Source organism: Platichthys flesus, chromosome 23 (assembly GCF_949316205.1).
Source record: "Platichthys flesus chromosome 23, fPlaFle2.1, whole genome shotgun sequence".
NCBI lineage: Eukaryota > Metazoa > Chordata > Actinopteri > Pleuronectiformes > Pleuronectidae > Platichthys > Platichthys flesus.
In genome coordinates, this window is record NC_084967.1 from 9,529,686 (window position 1) to 9,549,901 (window position 20,216).

Genomic DNA, 20,216 nt, shown 5'->3' on the forward strand with positions numbered 1-20,216 from the left:
AGAAAATTAAGATTAATTGACGCCTTAAAATGAAATTATTAACAGTTAAATAGTTCATGTAACGGGTAGCTAGCTAAACGTCGGAAGCAGTGAGTTAATTTGTGAAAAAGTAATGAGTAAAACCATTGACAAGATGGACGACATGACAGCTGCCCAAAAGTAAAGCCAAAGTGTTTCTGTCCCCACCTGGTGGCTAGCTGCAGTACATGTTATAAAGCTGGTCTCCTCCATGTAAGTGGATTGGACAGGGCCATACCAAAAACAGATAAATGCATTTAAATATATATTTCCTCTAGTTGATGTTCTTTATCACACTGATGTTCAAGTGCTCATTTTTTTGTATGTTTGTTATTATTTACTTTTATGTTACAGCTGTAGAACTGACCCGCGATTGGTCAAGCACGTGTATCGGATCCATCCCCCGATCCCTAGCGCTCATAAAGTTTTTACCACCCACACAGACGGCCAGACCTCCTAGCTTCAGCTGCAGTCGTGCGTTTACGATGCAGTGCTCGAACTTCTCTGTCACTCCAAAGTCAGTGGACCTGTCACTCAGATTCTGAGCGGCCGTCATGCATGTGCACGTGCACGCCTGCTGCCTCCATGGTTAATTCTGTGAGAACCACCGCAAAGGAAGAGGCAAAAAGAAAACTGGATTCTCCGATTTATTCATATTCTCTCCAAAATTTTTGCGGAATCCTGTTAACTAACAAATATAAAAAAAAAAGATTTAAGATTAAGATGCATTGATTATTCCCAAACACATGCACAGACATGCAAAGGCACACTCATGCAGGTAGGGAAATTTAACCTCTGCTTTTGACCCATCTGGTGCAGGACACACAGAGCAGTGAGAGACCATGTACGGCGCCCGGGGAGCAGATGTTGGGGGAGTAAGGTGCCTTGCTCAGGGGCACTAGACAGGGTAGGGAGAATCCTCTTGGATTTTTGGACAGATCAATCCAGGTTCGTCTTTTGTTGTCTCTCCGTGGAGTCGAACCAGAGACGAACCAGAGACCTTCTCTGCCCATAGTCCAAGTTTCTGCCACTAGACCAACGCCTCTCCATAGCAGAGGTTATTATTAGCGATTCTTCCCAGTAATGATTTAACAGTTGAATGAACACTTGACAGTGATGGTGGAGGAGTTGTTAAGCTCGTCTGACAGAGATGAGTCAGACAGAAACATTAGGAAACCATCAGTTTGCTCCGTGTTGTGCCAGGTTTTGTGATTCGCAGTGTTTGGGTCAACTTCTCCGAGAGTTTTCGAGAAGGCGGCGGCGGCGGCGGCTTTGACTTCTGATTTCCCAGCCAACCTTGTCCACCCAGCGGCGTGATGTGTGTGTGTGATGATCCATGGCAGGCTGATGGCGAGAGCTGTCAGATTAATTTAACCCCCTGATTGTGCTTATTAGCCGGCTACATAACACCGGCTGCATACCAAAGAGCGGAGGAGGAGATGGAGCGCAGAACGAGCGATTAGGAGGAATTCCCTTCCAGACAAATGATGTGAAGTGAAGGGGGAGTCGCTCAAGGTGGATACTGTGAGTGTGTTCAAAAGCATGATGGGTGTGTTCCTCCCTAAATGTGACGTGTGTGTGTGATGACTGGTGCTGAGATGATTTCCTGAGTTTAGTGTAAATCTGTCCGAAGCACTCAAACATGAACATGACAGCTCACTTCCTGTTCCGCAGAGCTTTTCAGGCTACGAAATATACGACTGCAAACTCCCATCTTTTCCTAACTCGAACTCGAGGCTCCACTTCTTCGAGGTTCAAAGGAAATTCATCGGAAAAAACGAGTGAACCGAACTGTTCCCATGTTTTTGGCAATAACAGAAAGGGGAAAAAAACAAAGAAAGCTTTGAGAAAAAAAAATCTATTTATTCACATTTCATCGTACAAAACGTTTCTTTTTGTGTAAACATAAGAAACATGAGGTTTTCCCCCCCGAGAGGATTGTTATGTAATTTCTCAAATGAAAGCATGACATGAGATCGAAGAAATGTCTGGTATTTACTCTTGTGTGGGGGTGCAGGGCAACCGCACAAACACACACACACTTCGAACACATCCCACACAAGTACATTACCGCTCCATCCCAGGAATGTCTCCACTTACAGTTAGAGCTGAGTCGTGATCTATGGCACAAGTTTGCGCAATACGAACCAGATGTCTGAGCGGGCGTGTGTGCGTGGTGAGTGAACTCTATTTTTGTTTGATTCCGTGGTTTGCAGATCATTTTCTGGTTGATTTAGCATTGTGACGTCGTCATAGAGCAACATCAAGCTTGAGTTTGCTAACGTTAGCCACAGGTTGTATCAGAGCATGTAGCACTTCCACAGCGGCTCAACTTTTTATTTGTAAGAGTAAAAACGTGTCACTTTATCCTCTAAAGGTAAAATAATCCCATAAGATAAACTTTGTACAGTTGCTTGTGTACGAAATGCTGTATTTTGTTATAAACACATTTATATTTTATCCAATTTATAGCATTTTTTTTTTTACAAAGAAAGTGTTGACTCTTCTTTTAAAGTTAAAATGTCTAACTTTAAAATCTGAATTTAACGAGTTGTGGAAGATCTTCGTCAGCGAAAGTTATCGTATAGTAGTTAAACATCTCTCTAACATAAGGTCTGTTGTACTGAACTGAAACGGGGATTAGCACGAGCATTAGCATCAAACATTCTAAACTACACGTAGCCCTTATCGTCCTTATGACAGCCAGCGACAAGTGTGAATTTCCCTTAATATCTCACACATATACCTGATATTAAATGTTATTTTTGGTTAAAGTATCAACACTTGAAAATCCTTTACATTTGGAATAAAGTAATAACCATCATATTAGCAGTTAAGGCTCGATTGTACATTCAGTTCACGATATTAAAAAGTAACACAACGACTAAATCTCACTTATTTCCTGTAGAGAATCCGTTTAACTCAGATTTAATGCGACGTATCAAGGCACCGGGGACACAAAGCTTTTGTCGGTGTGTAATCAAGTTGATTGGCTGCGGAGGCGTTAGAGGAAACACGGGAGGACAAACAAGTGTGTATGATTTCTAAACGCCGAGCGCAGGATTTGACATTGATGTCCATAAATTGAGTGTGACGCGGTGGAGAAGTGTGCGACTCACTGGAGAGAACAGTCGCTGCCACGGATATCGAGTTCGTATAAATAGCTGCCAGCGTTTTTATGAATTTGAATGAATATTTCGACTGAAGATTTGACTGTGTTCCCTTGTGTTTTAATGGTTTTGGTCCTGTTCATACTGTCCCTCACGCACCACCAGGACTGTTTTTTCATCCTCCATTTCCCCCCCACTCCATCCATCTATCCCCTCCGCCCCGCCCTAATTTGTCATCAACCAGCCCGAGCTTGTTTACGAGCGCTCTGCCTTTCAATCTCTCCGTTCATCCTTCACTCCTGGCCCTCCACCAGCCACCCATCTGTTACTTGTCCTCGAGGCCCAGTCGATGATGACTGTGCTCTCGAACGCATTTTCCCCCTCATCTGTTTCTCCCAAGATCCATCCATCCATCCGCTGTCCCTCCCCCCTCCCTCCCCAACCTCCGCCTTCTTCACTTTTCCTCGAAGCCCATCTGTATCAGAGTCTGCTTCAGCGCCGTTTCCTCCACGAAGCTGGCGTCCACGTTCTCCTGCTCCTCGAACGGGTTCAGAGCTGCAACACGGGACGAGGAGGAGATTGGAGCTTATTATAGAAGCTACGGCAGCAGATGTAAACACACACAGAATACACACACACTCTGTGTTAATTCCTCCGGAGACGTCTGTATCCGCACCAGGAAGGATATACACTCACAGATATATACACACACACAGAGACACACATACACTACCTTGTTCCTCTATATCCGTGAGTATTCTTGCCAGGTAGGTAAGAGGCAGAAACTCGGGTGTGAGACCGGGCTTATCTCCGCCGGTGAATGCAAATCCCTGAGGACGAAGGAGAAACACAAAGACACAAGTTTTCTGCACAGTCGAGACAAATCTGCACCAAATCCATGAACTTGTCGCGTAAACTCGATTATTTTTTTAACTTCAACAAAGCTGGTTTCAGATTTAACGATTGAGGCCTTTAATTCATCGCACAAAATAGCTTTGTATATTTAGCTTCATGCTATGTGGACAGTAAGGGACACTGTTTTTAAACCATAGACTGTAAACAAAGATGGAGGACGTGACGGCAAAGTGAAGCCAAAGCATTGCCTCCTCCATGTTAGTGAGTGGGACATGTCTAAACTTAAAAGTCAAAGTACACGTAAAATAAATGAATAAATGACAAATTCATGTTTTTGTCAGTAAGTTTGGTTTTAATTATTAGTTATTTGATGCAATAAAGATGGTGACCTCATTGACAGCCGTGACTGACAGCTGAACAGTTTATTGACTCTGGCTCCAAATGCGCAAGATGGCAGAGTTCGCAGCCAGGATATTTTGGCTTCATTTCTGAATAATTAATTAAAGGGTCTGAACAATTTAGCATTTTACGTGGGGGGGAGGGGTCATGTACAACCTGTTCAATAGAAAAGCCCATGTTTTAGGATTTCAGGTGTGTGTGTGTTACCTTGTTTTTGTTGCGTTTCTCCAGCAGAGTCCTGACGTACTCTCTGGAGATCGAGGCTGAACTGACGGGATGATCCCACATATGGTGGATCCTCTGCTCCATAGGCTGACACACACACACACACACAAACACACACATACACACACACACACACATACACACACAGAGGAGTTTACATTTTACGCATGTAGCTCATGTTGGCATAAAAAACATGTTCCCTGGGGGATGTGAACATCTGGGCTTTTCTGTGTCGCCAACTGGAACTGGCAACCATCCCTGTAGAGCCAACTGCTAATGACGGATTCCAGAAAAAACCTTCAGTGTTGTGAGAGGAACAACACGAGTGGATCCAGAGCTGCTGAAACACTCTGTTCAAGTTCATAGGAGCAAAAATCGTCTACTTGCATGAGGATTAAGACTCAGTAACTCTACTCTTTCATACACACACTAATACACTGCATAATCAGGACTTATTGTAATTAGTATAGTAGTAGTAGTATAAGAGTTTTGGTGTAGTATTATGACTATGAGTAAACAAGCAGGGATTTGTGTTTTTAAGCATCTGTGTATCACTTCAATAAATTCGAAAGAATTCAAACATTTACGCCTAGAAAGCTGAGAGAGCACCATCAACATAGAGGGATCTATAAATCTTTAAATCTCTTGTTCCCCTATACATCGTGACTGAGCTGCACCAGGTTCATCCATAAATCCATCTGTGAGTTTGTGTTTAAAGTCGTGCCTACGTTCTTAGCAACAAATAATTCATAATGTTCCAGTAAACTTAACGTCTAAGCTGTGAATAACAACTGGTTAGTGTGTGTTTGTGCTTGTGTGTGTGATCGTGTTTAGTCTCGTGTGATGTCTCTTTCCCTGACTGCAAAACTTACCAAACAAATGTCTGACAGGACGGAAACAGAACGGAGACACTAAACAAAAAACTAAACACTACAACATTCTCTGATCACACACACACAAACACACACACAAAAGTGCTATACTGTCTCCCCACAGGAACAACAGCTCCATCCTGAACACACACACATACACACTTACCAGCTAATAACACAGGTTATTTGTGATTGGCTTGAGGCAGATGAGACTCAAAATAACTTGCACCAGAATGGGAAGTTTGGGGAGAGAACTGTTCAAGGAAAGATGGAACCCCCCCCCCCCGCACTTACAGACAGGATGATATTAGCCACATACATTATTTTTACTTCCATCCGTCCAAGCTGAGAAACTCACTCTGGACAGGGACCTGTCCTCCAGGTCGTCTCTGTCCTCCAGGCTTGTTCTGGTATATACTGCAAAACTTCTCTCCTCACCCTGCATTAGAAATGTCCCCCACAAACACACACACGTATGGAAGTACCTCAGGTAGTCTCTTAAGAATGCTGAGCTTGAGTCTCTCGTTGACGTCACTGTTGTCAAGGTCTAAGCAAAAAGAAAACAGAGAAGAAAATTGAAAAATACCGACGAAGCAAACACTGATTCTTCTTTCCAGAAAGACTGTATGGTCAAATAAGATTAGGTAGTGGTGAGCAGAGGCAGTTTGTAAACCTCTTCCTGTTACAACAGTTCCTCCAAATGCTTCTGCTAATAGTATATCTATTGTGACTGGTAACCATGAACAGAACAACATTGGAAGGATGCTTCACTTTGATAGAAAACAGACCTTTTATCACAGATCTTTTGTTGATCAAGGCAAAAATAATCGCTGTGTCCCAATTCAGAGGACTCCTCCTTCTAAAGCTACACTTCAAGACCGATTGCGTCCCAGTAGCGCGACTCATCTTTCCCATTTCAAAAGGCTCCTTCAAATGTGGCCAACAAATGTGTCCTTCAATTCCCGGCCAATGAAGCATCCAAGGGCCAAACTGGTGACACAGAGAGGACGTGCTCCCTCTAATATCAGCTCTAATCCTTGTGTTCTCACTCCCCCTGTATTAGGACGCAGCTCATGGTCCAGTGCTTCGGTGGCATGCGTGTTTGTTGTGTTGCAGTGAGAAAAAGAAAACGGGCCCCGCGGTCCTTTGATCTCGGCCGACTCCACGTGTTCCACAGATAAAGTGATCTCATCGGCCTCAGCTACTTTTTCCTGTTTCTTGCGCAAATCAGGAAAAACTAATTGTAGATGTTGACAATTAGCTTTGGTTTGATTTCACTGCTTTAAACAAAGGACATGTGAGGAGTGAATCAGGAGTCTGCACCCAGGCTGCAGGCGACCGATGGGCTTGAGAAGAACTGGAACACGAGAACATGATTGTGTTGTTTTGCAATGAGGCAAAAAGAACAAGCCCAGCCTAATACGCTAAGCCCCCAAAGATTGGACTTTGAAGTTTGAAACCATTTGGACTCTGGCCCTTACATTCACTTATTCTCTTCATGAGAAAGATCAACAACAAGATCAAGAGCAACAAGCAAAGCCAGATATTTTGTTTATTTTTACATGAGTGCCCAGTCTCAGGGTTTGGACATGGACAAAGCACATCCTAGTCAGTGTGACCTCCAACCCCTCTGGGCCAATGACAAATAAAGAAAAATACACTCACACTGGCTGAATGAAAGAAAAAGACAGATTTCCCATTCACTGACAAACCTTGCTAACAAACACACAACTTATCAGTGTGTGTTTGGTTATCTGTGTGTTAATGTACCTGTCATGAGCCGAGACAAAAAGGTTTCGGTGAGCTGCAGGAAGCCGTGATCGATGTACTGCAGGAACGTGTGATGAGGGAGGCAACGCACGGCCAACACGGCCACAAGGGTGTGGAAGCCTGGAAACAGAAACAGAAAGAAGAGACTTCAGTTTTTTTAGTTTATAAAGATGGACTGCGTGAAACTAAACTTTGTGGAAAAACATTAACACTTGAACCAACATCAATGTGATAAGATCAACCTTAAAGAAACTTAAAAGTGTTTATCCCTTCTGCTAACATGGAGGAGGCAGGGTGTATGCTCTATACTGCAGCCAGGACCAAGATGGCTATGGAGATGTTTTGGCTTCACTTTGGGTAGCTGACATGTCGTCCATCTTTAAATTCAGTCTGTGGCACGACGCCGTTCCCTACTTGGTTATATACACTAAACATGACATTCAAAAAAAGCCACTAAAAAAGTAATTAATTATGAAATGTAAACCTGACAGCAGTGTGTTAGTCATCTGTTGCACTGCAAAGGTTTCAATGCTTCCTGTTGTTTCAACAGACCCACTCACACATTCATCCCTGCAGCTTCACTGTTGCCAATGTGCTGCCTTGCTTCAGGGCATTTCTCTTTCCCTGTCTCGCTCCCGGACAGTTTAGGATTCAAACCCACAACCTGTTACTCGTAAAATCATGGGGATTGTGCAACGGGGGGGGGGGGTCACTGGCAAATTAATTCAAATGATTTAAAATGGATTCACACTTGGCTTTACTCTGTGTCTGCACTATGCTAATGTTTAACATATTTTTGGTTACATTAGTGCAGGCGAGAGTGTGTCGGTGCAGACACGCATTGTTATTCCGGGGGAGACGGAGACAGACTGGATTATGACAACTGAAAGCATGTGTGTGTGTGTGTGTGTGTGTGTGTGTATCATACCAGGTGGGAGTGGCAGGCAGAGCCCCCTGGTGGCTTCCAGGATGCGAAACATGAAGTGAAGCACGGACCACTCGGCTGGACTGCCCTGCTTCCTCCTGGAAAACTCACACACATAAACACACACGTCCAAATGCAGACGGGGAAAGTTGCCTAATGTCACTGCACACGTGAAGCGGGGTCGTCCACGGTTTGCCCATGTGGACCCACATGCACGGCGGGGAGCGTCGGGGGGGGGGAGTGGAGCACACATGCGTGAAGGTGAACCCGCACATTCTGTCAGCGCTTCACACGTTACATTAGTCACGACTTTGAAGGAGACAAACTGACGAGGCAGGAGTACTCACAAGCACAGAGCACGAGGGCCGAGCTTGAACTTCAGCCAGACTGACTCCAGCATGTGTCTGACGAGCTCCAGCTAAACACACACACGCACACACACACACACACACACACACACACACACACACACACAAAAGTTAGTGCTTACGGAGGGAGATGCTCAATTAGATTCAAATGAAACACTTTCTTCGAACTGCAGCTTGAGTCAGGGGTCTGGAAATTTTGCACAACACATGCACTTCAGACTCTTTTCGATTTTCTCTGGGAGATGAACACTTGCTCGATGATCAGTTTCCTCACTTCCCTTTTTGTTTTTTTACTACTTCCCATTTTCATTTCCACTGAACAAGAGCATTGAAGTGGGAACACACACACACAAACACACACTTACACACACACACACACACACACACACACACACACACACACAAATACTCCCGCTCCAGCACATCATTTCAACACACATCGGACAGCATCCGGAATCAGTGGAATGCACTTGACTCATCTGAAGTGTGCCCAGTGCATGCTAAAAACACACACACACACAAACAAACACACACACACACAAACAGACACACACACACAGACATACACACACTCCCATCTTTCCACGAATGACCACTCTCTCGTCTCCTGTTGAATAACAGGAAGGCGACCTGCCTCATTCACATCCTGAGCGCCGGTGGGAAACCCTCCAGCAGCCGTGTCCTCCTGTGACCCCCGGGCGGGAGTTTGAATCGGGCGCAGGCTTTCAATTAACTTTATGTAATGGATGTGAGGTGTTGGAGACAAATGTCATAATAGGCTCCTCGTTTTTTTTTGTCTTTCACTTCAGCAAGATCTTAAAAAATGGCATCTTTCAGACCCATTGGAACCCCAGGCCCCCCCCAGGCAAGAGGGATCTTGTCATGAGTCGTCCCCTTTGTTGAACCTTTGTTTTATAGATTCGGATTTTTTTGTTGGACTCAGTTGGACTTAACCTTTTTTTGAGCAGGCCAGTTTCGTTTGGATACCACTGCTTACCAGTCCACCTAACTCATAAGTCTTAAAGATGTTTTTAGTTTAACACACATGGGGTTTGAGACCAGACCTTCCCCTAAGAAAGCGTAATACCTAAATGATTGACATTCAGCTAAAATTACAAAGCTTTTGTCACAAAGCTAGTGGCACTGGGCCTCGTTCTTTGCCAGTTGCCATTTTATAAATTATTTGCAAACTTGGTGTGAATATTACATGTGTTTTTTCCACTCTGTTACCTTTCGGACACTCCTGCATGCCTGTTGCGAGAATGTGCAGAGCAAAAGCGGTGTCTTTCAAGTTTATGCTGAATCCTCCCTGGCCGCTGAACAAAGTAAAATATTTATGGAAGTGTTAATGGTCACCGAAGCGGGTAGGAATCATCCCGGGGCCTGCTGATGGTCAATCTCACATGACAGGCGGGCAGGGAGAGCGGGGCAAAGAGTGCTGTCTTGTTCTTTTCGATGCCATTAGGTTTAAAATTTAAAAAACCTAGTGTGAATCCTGTGATTTAGTGATCAGTACTAACTATAGGAAGCTCACCTGCACTCACAGTTATCTCTCTTAGGGGTTTGGGGATGATAGAGGATGGCAGAACTGAGAAGTTGTTTTAAAGGGGATGGTTTCTTGGTCACTTTAGTTTACAGGGGAGGGAATCTGTCAACATCAAATTTAACTGGCTTCTCACATAATTGTTGTTGCTTTGGGATCAGCCATTCCTGGGAAACCCTGTCTCGGTTTTGGGGCCCCTGGCAATTGCCTGCTTTCCCTACACCCTGTTGCGACGGCCCTGCTAATGAGTGAAGCCGACTTGGTTGAGAAAAGTCTCACGTTGGACTGAAGCCGGCCCGCTATAGTCTTCACTTGTTCCTGTTTAATTGTTTGACCCTAAAGAAAGCGGTGTTTGGTCAATACCCGCTCGTCTTTTTAATCAGGCAGTCACAATAAATCAGTTCAGGCTTTGTAACTTTACACCTTAACAAAGCAATGTGCCTTGCATTTTATGGGAATCCATTCGGTCTCGGGTGGTCAGTGGTGACCTGCCCTTTGTCCCAAGGAAACAGAGAGGGGGGGGGAATTCTAAATTCAGACATCTCCTATTGGCGGCTTCTGTAAACACCACAAATATCAGAAACTGCTCAAACAGCTCTTCCGCTGGCGTGCTAATGGGATCATATAAATTATTCAAAAGTCTAATTTCTTTCTTGCCCAGCTAACACCTCCTGTGCTTGCTGCTGATGTAATCCAAGCCCCTGACAATCAGCAAATAGGGGAAAAAGATGTTTTTGTGCTGGGAAAAAAACAAGCGGCTTAAAGCCACAGATGAATCATGTGCAGTAATCCCTGTGTGGTTTCTATTACAATAAAAATCTAGGATCAGCGATTTGTCTTAATGAACCTGACAAAGACACTGCATTTGTTTGGTGTGGGTCCCCTGCTGGAAAAAAAAAGTTGAAGAACCTTGGGTATATATAGAATAACTTTTCTGCTGCACAATTAAAACTATTCCTGCCAATTGCAGGTCATTGCAAGTGGTTCATATTCATATATAAGTTGGTTTTTCTTGGCTCTGACATTGGCTGCGTTATTTAAGAAAAGGCATGCGTCTCAGTTTTCTGTATCGGCTGCGACGGCAAATAAATACATCTGACAATAATGTACAATGGAGCTGTAATCTATCACAGCAGGAGTTGCCCGGCTCTGTAGAGCTGTAATCTCCTTCACCTCACAACTCCTCACCTGTGTCATCTCGACCATTCGTCTCAATAAAGCGCCGACAAGACTTTTCTTTGCAGAAGAGTCGACCCGCTTTGAAACCCGATACGACCCTGAGCTTTCAAAGTATGAGTCAGCCTGATGCTAGTTCAACCCCGCTGGTGAGTTACTCAACTGTTCTTCGACTGAGTGAAACATCCGTGACGGCCGTTCCTAAAAAACTTTTTCACTCTTCCTCCGAGTGGAACAGATTCAGTAATCGCCTCGTTGCGGGTTAACAAACAACAAAACGGTTCCAGATTCGCACATTTCTTTTACTTTCACTCTGAGTCTGAAGGTTAAAATCACCCGGGCCATCGACTGATCCAGCTGTGAGCAGGGACTTTCATTTTCAATTCCATAAAGTCCCAAAACGTCAAAGCTTTTCTATTTACTCCCAGCTTTACCCTTGACCTGATTTGATACCGTTGTGTTGACATTTGCTGTATGTCTGCTTTCAGGGACACGTAGCTGGGAAGGGATTTACCTCCCGGGAATACTAATGGCTGACTTTACAGCAGCGAGAGCCTCTGTATGGCGCTGAGTGGTGACATCCCTCGACTTGGTTATGTAGATCCCACCTGCCTCTCTGTGGGAGGATAATACTGAGGGTGTGGGTTTGGTCTGAAGTGTTGGGCATGCAGAATTAGGTGATATTTATATATATGTGTATTTAAATATATGTGAATTAATCTAGAAATTAATTGTTTTTGTGCTTTCTATAGTGACGTTCATGCTGCCTTAACAAAATGTTGTGTTCACAAACAACGCGGAAAAACTTGATAAAGCCTCTGACCTAAAACTTATCTCTAAAAGCCCTTCCAGATTTCTTTCAATTGCCTTCAGCTGTAACAAACACTTTCCAATAGGCAAAACATGACCACATTTCTTAATTGGGGTAATGAAGTTCTTGAAATAAGTTGTTTTGCACATTTTGGTCACTTCCTGTTTTATTTTGTAGTCATCGTTATCTCTCGTTTCACTTCCTGTCTGTTTCCCCACCCCCCTGTTGATCACCTGCCCTTCACTGTGTCCACCTGTGTCTTTTAAGCTCATGTACTAAAACCCTGTGTTTCCTGTCCTTCCTCTTGTCAGTTTGTGTCAGCAGCACTTCCTGGTGTCATCTCTTTAGACAGTAAAGACTGTTTTTATGAACTTTGACCCGTGTCTGAGGTCATCGACTCCTAACCTGTGTCCCAGTTTAACAGTTATCGTTCCCAAACTTTTCAATGATGTAGATCTTTGCTCTGAACCCAGCAGCCAGCACGGCACAAATCATTTTTGAAAACCTTAAGGCTTTATACATTTGTCTGGGAGCGTAAAGAAACCTCAGCAAACAAATAGGCATCTTTTCTTAAATGAAAACACTGTTCACTTCCTCTGATAGAGTCCTAACAGACGTTTCTGTTTGAGTCAGCAATTTTTTTGCAGGTTTGAACTTTTAAGGCTTAAATTGTTCCAAACGCCTCATGTGGAAGGAAATACATTCACCACTTATGTTAGATCTAATGCAAGGGGCTGGATATGAGAATCACTGGGGGCTCATGGGCTACACAGAATACATGTTCACTAATTGCCAAGAATTAATTACATGTGAAGCCTCAGAGGGAGAAGACAGAGAATCAGGTTGAACAGGAGCGGATCAAGTCGAGGCTGATAAGATATAAAGAAGTCGGCCTGGTTCTCAGGCTGTTGAGGCCATAGACATTTTCAAAAGGGCCGTATCTGACCAGCAGGCCACTAGTTGAACTAACGGATCCAGACTGAATCGAAATAGAAACTCTGTCGAACTCCTCGATGCTCGTGGCTGAACAGTCACATCAGGATGTGCAGAGAGATCTGAGTAGAAGAAAATCCACCCCGAAACTGAAAGTAATGGGCGATGGCAAAAATAGGATTTGGAGAAGCGGGGAGGGGAATACCTCTCGCCGCCCACACACGAGTCCCCAGGTGCAGCTAACCGCTCGCTGGATACACAAAGCAAGGTCACACATCTTAACAAAAGAGCCGATGTTTGTTTTGGAGGACTGAAGTGGCGACCTAATGCCTCCCAGCAACCTTTTCTAAACTTAAAGAGCACGTACATCCCATCTGTGAGCTCTGTCGAACCAGTCAGAGGGAAACAGTGGGACAATCGCTGTGAGTGCCACTATTCCATCCCAGAAAAAAAAGAGGAAGAGCAAATATTAAATAAATAACTGTGAGAGCTACGCAGCTTGAAAAGAATCGTGTTCAGAGGGAAGTACGGAGCTCCTCGTCCTCTTTTTATCTTTTTTATGACAAACACACGTGGTACCCACCAGTTTGGCTACGTAGCAGACAACCAGCGAGTCTATCTTCTTCTTCCCCAGGCGAGGCAAGTGTCTGTTGAGATGCTCTCGAAGCTTGTCAACCGTCTGCAATGCAAAACAACAACACACACACAGTGATTATTTCCTGTGAGTGTGTGTGTGAGTGTGCGTGCTGGGGCTCAGAACAAACCCTTGTGTACGTGTTTTGTGCGTACTTTGTTGTGCACTCAACGAATGTCAAATTGAGTTCACCTAAGTTTATTCCCCCACTCGACTACAGCGTCCCCAACAATGGATTAAACCATGGAGGAGCAGAGGGGTGAGGAGCGGGGGTGAGGGAGAGTCCTGTTGATGTGAGAGGTGGGAAATCTACAGAGGAGAAGTGAAGATCCACGCACGGTGCCAAGTTCACAGAATGATTTGATACCCTTCCGGGAGAGGAGGAAGAAGCGGACGCGGAGGAAGCGGGGAAGGGAGCGAGCGGCGAAAAAAGCGGGAGAGAGGAAAGAAGAGGAAAGAGAGTGATGGAGTAAAGAGAGGGAGAGACAGGAGCAGAGGGTTACTCTAATAATAGCTGAGCGACTGCCACCATCTCCACTGAACTCCATTACACTGCAGCTATCTGCCGCTTCACAAACTGTGCTGAGCGCAGGGAAAACTGGAGGTTATGAAATTGTCCATCAAACACAGTCGGTAAAAAAAAAAAAATACAGGGCCGGGACCTTAAGATGCCCCTGTTTTTTTTCTATTGTGTCGACTCATGTGAAGCGTAACACCTTAAGAGATGACTATGGCGGGAAATAATCAACGGTCAGCATTTCACAATGGATGTTTAGCGGCGTGTTTATCGGTTTTAAAAACGAATCCATCTCCTGCAGCTCTAAAACCGTTGAATATCAAAGGTCCAGGATGCTTTTACTGTGAAGCCTGATAGCCTCTTCTACTACGTCTCAATCACTTCACAGTTTTTGATGGTGGAGAGAAAATTCACACAAGGTGCTTGTTCACATTTATTCATTGTAAAAAAAGATCTGACATCAAAGCCTCTAGGAACACTCGAAAGCTGCTGATAAACAATCCAGGCAGCGGCTGATTCGTTTGATTCTTTTCTATTCTGCTCCTGCTGCTTGGTTTTGACTTTTTGATTGTCAGGAAGTTCAGTGTTGTCTCTTTAGCGAGCTGCAGGATCCTGCTTTTGAAGCATCCGCATGTGTTTTTTTGTCAGGAGCGACTCACGGACTGATCCTTTCTAATGATCCTTTCCGTTGGATCCAACCATTCGACTGTAAATAAAGATGGACAACACTATCCAGAAATACAGATTTCATACCAACATTGGAGATCATGTTTTCAGCCCTGTCCGTTTGTTTGTTTGTGAACTGGATGACGCAAAATCTAAAGAACTGATTTTCACGAAACCTGGTGGAGAGGTGGGTCATCATCTGAGGGAGAACTCATAAACTTTTTCACTTTCTGTATAATTTTTCTGACATTCTCAACAAATTCCAGATAACTAATATGTGGAACTTGGTGAAAAAAATAAGAACTATACAGGGAAGTGGTGTATGCAATTTACTGGGCCCTGATTGAATTCAAGGGGAGAGCTGGGCCTTTGCAGAGGTCTACGCTCCGCTGAGTAACTCGGTACAACCGGGAATTCGTTTTGACTTAATTAAATGCTGAGATATACTCAGGGCCTGATACATTTTCTGTTACTGTTGCATAAGGTAATTAAAACCAAATTCAATGAGTTTAGTAGCAGCGCTGTCGACTCTGTCATCAAACTACTGTCTGAAATTGTCTTGGGATGCTTTCTCACCTCTTCTCTCTAATTTGCTATCTCAAAAGTGCTTCTGACCAAATGTGTGAATGTGAGTGTGTGTATGTGTGTGTGTGTGTGTGTGTGTGTGTGTGTGTGTCTGTGAATGTACTGCAGCTTAGCACTCTCTCACCAGGCCGATGAGCACCCTCTGTTGATGGTCCTCCTCCTGGAAAAGGGGCACCAGCTTCTTATCTGGAAGACACGAGGCAATGGAGAAAGACAGTGTGCACATAAAAGAGACGTATGAAGACAACCTTGATGCCGCAGCTCGGTGAGGACTGAAGATCACAGGGAGTCTGAGGTGTGTCGGAGCAGTAGCATCATCAAACAGTTGAAATGGAAGAATCCCCCAAAAAATCCTGACTTGTTTATTACTTTGATAAAAAGAGATAGGAACGAATCTAAGACATTTATAGATTCTTCTGGGTGGGGAAGGGTGCTTTAAAAATACAGGCCAAAGCTCAGGGGGTTATGCCGCCGCGATCCTGCTGAGGTATGTGGATGACACAGAGAGGGGGAGAGGGAGAGAGAGAGGGAGAGAGAGAGAGAGAGAGAGAGAGAGAGAGAGAGAGAGAGAGAGAGAGAGCTGCAGATGGTTACTTTTAGATGAATTATTAGAAACTCACACACCGACACATCTTTTGATCGCACATGCAAGACGCAGGCCTGTGATGTTCTTTAGTGTCGCACTTTAATATGTCCCAGATATAAATAGAGCAAGGAGGGTGCAGTGGACTGACAGGCCGTGCCGGCGGATTCATTATATGCTCGTTAGCAAAATCAGAATCAATTGCTTCCAATTATAATTTAAAAAACCCTTTTGGTGGAGATCTGGAGTTTGAGGCCCTATTTAGGGATCAGCTCCCCTGAAAAAAGTCACCATGTTGTTGATCCACTGACAGTACAAAGCGTCTTTAATACAAAATGTGCCGATTTTCAAAAAAACAATATTTCTTCTGCCCTCCGGTGAGGCAGCAGCTTCTTGCATGAGCGCTCTCGTCTGTGTGTAAAGGTCGTCGCATATGAAAGTGATCAACACGTAGGTTTTTCAGAGTAAGAGCAAAGGGAGGCTGACGGTGCATGAGATCATGCATGTGCGTGAAATGAGGTAAGGGAAGGTCCCGAGTTGCGTCTCCACACAAAACAGCTGCAGCAGAGTCACGAGAGAGACGGACATAAAAAGAGAGGGGAAGGAAGAACCTCAATCCCCGCTGTTATATAAGAGTATACTTTTTCACCTCTCCTCTTTTTTGTATTCTCCCCCTCCACCCCCTTCCTCTTTTCTCCCTCGCTTCACCTCTTCTTCTCCTCAGCCTCTCCCTCCAAGATATATTAGTGTGGCGATTCGGTTCAGCTGAATTCTCCAGTGGGCATGAAGAATGCGACCCTCAGAAGAGACGCACAAACCCAAACACTTTCACACACAATTTCCAGCTCCATTACGGTCCCAAGGTTTTGTTATTTATTCTCACTACTCCCATTTTTGTTTTGTTTATGCGCCTGTATGTGTTGCATCTATAGAATTATGTCGGTGGATGTTCGGCCGTCTTACCGAGACACCAGGTATCCACCACGGACAGAACCCTGGAAAACAAGCAAAGGAGGTTTGTGTGAAAACAGTCACTCAAATGTGGTGTCTAACTGTTGTTTATGCTGCAAACCGATGCAGTTGGGAGTAAAAAAATGAATATATCAACATATATAAGCAAAATAGTTTTTAAGCAGGTGCCGGAGTTTGGCCTGAAGGAAGAGAAGCTAATTATAATCCCCTCGCAATACAGGACAAGAGTTGTTTTCATCAGTGCTGCGTTCAGGTACGTGCCCGTCATCGAGTCACTTATCACAAACTGCTGAGGGGGCCGTGGTTGTTCTCTCGTTGTTAATTCAGAGTGGATATTTTATGTTCAAAGAGAGGAATGTGAGGGCAGCAAAAATGTCACTTGTGCCAGTAAAAGGGACGGCGCTGGGCTTTAAAATGGGGAAGTGGAAGACAAGTCAATTTGATAGAAAGCGAACTGTGACATTTATATCACAAGCAGACGGGCAACTGACATTTCTGTTGTTTACACCCACTCTGCTTATAGAAAGACTCAAGGCTCCCTACAGGTCATTCAAATTATGGAACAAGTTTTATTTTGTTTCAAGGGAGCATAAATCAATTTACCATTATTAAGACAAATCAAGGATTTTAACTAATGTTTCAACTGTCAATGTTTAAGGAAAATAATTATGCATTTTTTTCCATGAACACGTATTTATGAGACATTTAACATTTAAATATCCAGATAGTATAGTTCTTTCTGGTCTTTACATGGGATTTATTGACCACAAGAAAAATGTTGAATTACACCAGTTATGTCTTTAAAAGAGGAATAAATCTGAGTGTGCGCCGAGTCAGTTTTAACTACAGCTGTTTTAGGCGTCTGGGTAATTTACAAGGATGTGGTGGAGCAGCAGTTCTGCAGCTATTGTCAGTTTATGAGAGTGAACATTTTATATGTTGTCAGACCTGATTCTGACAGCCACGTATAAGTTGATTGGCCGATCAACCCCAAGCTTAAAAATACATCTCAACCTTAAGTACGATTAAACCTTTGTTAATGCAGTTGACGGCTTTTCAAGGTTTAAAAATATGATGCTATAGACGAAATTATGTAATTTTCACCAACACTGGAACAGATTGCAGAAGTGCAGTCACGTTTTCCCTCCCTCCAGTTTCACGACTGTGTGTATCTGTGTGTATCCGTTTGGTAAGTTTCCTTAACAAAGCTCCAGTGGGGGGCAGACCTACTTCTTTGTGTTCTCCTCGATGTGACTCATGTGGCTGGATGGTCTCCTCTCGAACCTCTGAAACGACCAACAGCGCGATATGTGAGGATGGGAGACATAATATACAGACACATACTCACACACACACACACACACACACACACACACACACACACACACACACACACACACACACACACACACACACAAACACACACACAGACACACACACACAGACGTTATCTTGTCCCTCACGTCAACTTGCAACTAGCAAATCATTTCAGGCGATCAGACTTCCAATAAAGAAGTGATGATTATATTATATCATATGTTTATACATGAGATGTTTCAGTTGACACACACACACACTCACCAGTTTATCCCAGTCGGCCTGTATGTGTGAGGCTCTGTATCTGGTGTTGGGAACAGCGTCAAGATATTTTGTCCTCTCCGTGTTCCACTGCAGCTCGGTCCAGAAACCCTGGAGACACACACACACACACACACACACACAAACACACACACACAGACACACACATAAACAAGCAGATCAAAGTGACAAAACAAGGACACTGCCGGAAAACAACAGAAGAATAATTGCATCTGTGCTGCACTCGAGCAGAACCAGCAAATATAAAATCACACTGTTTTGCATCTAAATGTCTTTCTAATGCCTGAATACAATGCACTTCTGTGATTGTCCCGCAAAACGCACCTTAAACCTGTGAAACATGTTACACAACACATGCGTTGTCTCGATTTAATCTGCACGCTGAAGATTTATTTACTGCTTATGATATTCGAGCAGAACAGCGGGTCATAGTTAGACTCTTATACATATTGAAACGAGAACTTTTATTATAATAAATGTGTTTTTTTTAAAGGAACATGTAGTTACCTTCCCTTTTATGACAGACTCAATATGCAGCTCAGTGGCACACACAACACCAGGGATCTCCAGCAGACACACTGGCACCTCCTAGAACACAGGAAGACAGATGTAGTGTGTGTGTGTCTGTGTGTGTCTGCGTGTGTGTGTCTTCTTTGCGTTCCTATCCACACGTATACAGATTTGCCTTTGTGCAAGTGAAGACATATGTGTTTGTGTGTGTCTGTGGTACCTTCTTGTCGAATACAGAGGAGTATGGCAGGACTTTATCCAGGCTAAGAGACTTCTCATAGCTTATTCTGTACAGGGAGGCTGCATGTGTGTGTGTGTGTTAGTGTGTGAGTGTGTATGGTGCATGTGGGGGTGAGAGATAGAGAGAAACAAACAGTCAGAGGGAGCGTCCTCCTTTTAAACACACTTGAGTTTTAAATATACATACAAGACAAATGAGGCTCTCCAGTTCATGTCCCACCGTTATGACTGTGATATATCAGCGAGCACAGGTTACGGATGCATCATTAATTAGGTCAACATCATTGACTTCATGCACTGAACAGAAACATGAACACGACCTCTGCATCTCGGAAGGAAGCTAAAGTCGTTACTGCCGCACCGATAAAATGCTAATTTATGCAGCAAGGTGCTAATGTGATCATTTCCTCTCCGGCTGACGACTGTTTACCCACATGTGAGAAATTAGCATCAAGCACTGTTCTCCTTATTTTACTTTAACAGACACGCTGGGACAAACGTACCCGAGCTCTCCAAAAAAAAAGCAAATCTATTTTCTGACTCTTCAGACCCGCGTGGGGGAGCCCGGCACAGTCGTGCAAGAGGGAGATTGAAGAGCCAAACAATTCAGGGTTTTGCAAGGACAAAAATGAGTGCAGTCTAGGAACCATGAAGAGGAAGGAGGAATAAAAAGTAGAGAGAGAGAGAGAGAGAGAGAGAGAGAGAGAGAGAGAGAGAGAGAGAGAGAAGGTGAAGGACTAATAGTGTGATTTGCATCTCCCGTGTTTTACCTGCCACTCACCTAGAATGAACTCCTGGATCTGGTCAAAGGATTCAAAGGCATTTATGTGGTCACACAGCCATTCGATAATCTAGAGGGACCACAGAGGTGAGTTAAAATGACTTCATCATCCTTCATTTAAAAG

The 20,216-nt window shown here is 44.0% G+C and overlaps 1 protein-coding gene across 1 annotated transcript in view; it reads right to left on the reverse strand.

Moving 5' to 3' along the window:
- Window positions 1-1,860: 1,860 nt before the first annotated feature.
- The window catches only part of gsap (gamma-secretase activating protein), a 36,699-nt gene continuing 18,343 nt past the window's right edge, over window positions 1,861-20,216 (reverse strand). The window contains exons 18-32 of the mRNA XM_062382861.1: window positions 20,093-20,162; window positions 19,292-19,371; window positions 19,069-19,149; window positions 18,544-18,651; window positions 18,193-18,248; window positions 16,954-16,985; window positions 15,532-15,593; window positions 13,589-13,684; window positions 8,522-8,592; window positions 8,178-8,272; window positions 7,250-7,369; window positions 5,965-6,026; window positions 4,590-4,694; window positions 3,862-3,958; window positions 1,861-3,683 (exon numbers count right to left, since the gene is read on the reverse strand). Coding sequence (XP_062238845.1) covers window positions 3,583-3,683; window positions 3,862-3,958; window positions 4,590-4,694; window positions 5,965-6,026; window positions 7,250-7,369; window positions 8,178-8,272; window positions 8,522-8,592; window positions 13,589-13,684; window positions 15,532-15,593; window positions 16,954-16,985; window positions 18,193-18,248; window positions 18,544-18,651; window positions 19,069-19,149; window positions 19,292-19,371; window positions 20,093-20,162 — 1,236 coding nt within the window. The 3' untranslated portion in view covers window positions 1,861-3,582. The remainder of the gene's footprint in view (window positions 3,684-3,861; window positions 3,959-4,589; window positions 4,695-5,964; window positions 6,027-7,249; window positions 7,370-8,177; window positions 8,273-8,521; window positions 8,593-13,588; window positions 13,685-15,531; window positions 15,594-16,953; window positions 16,986-18,192; window positions 18,249-18,543; window positions 18,652-19,068; window positions 19,150-19,291; window positions 19,372-20,092; window positions 20,163-20,216) is intronic.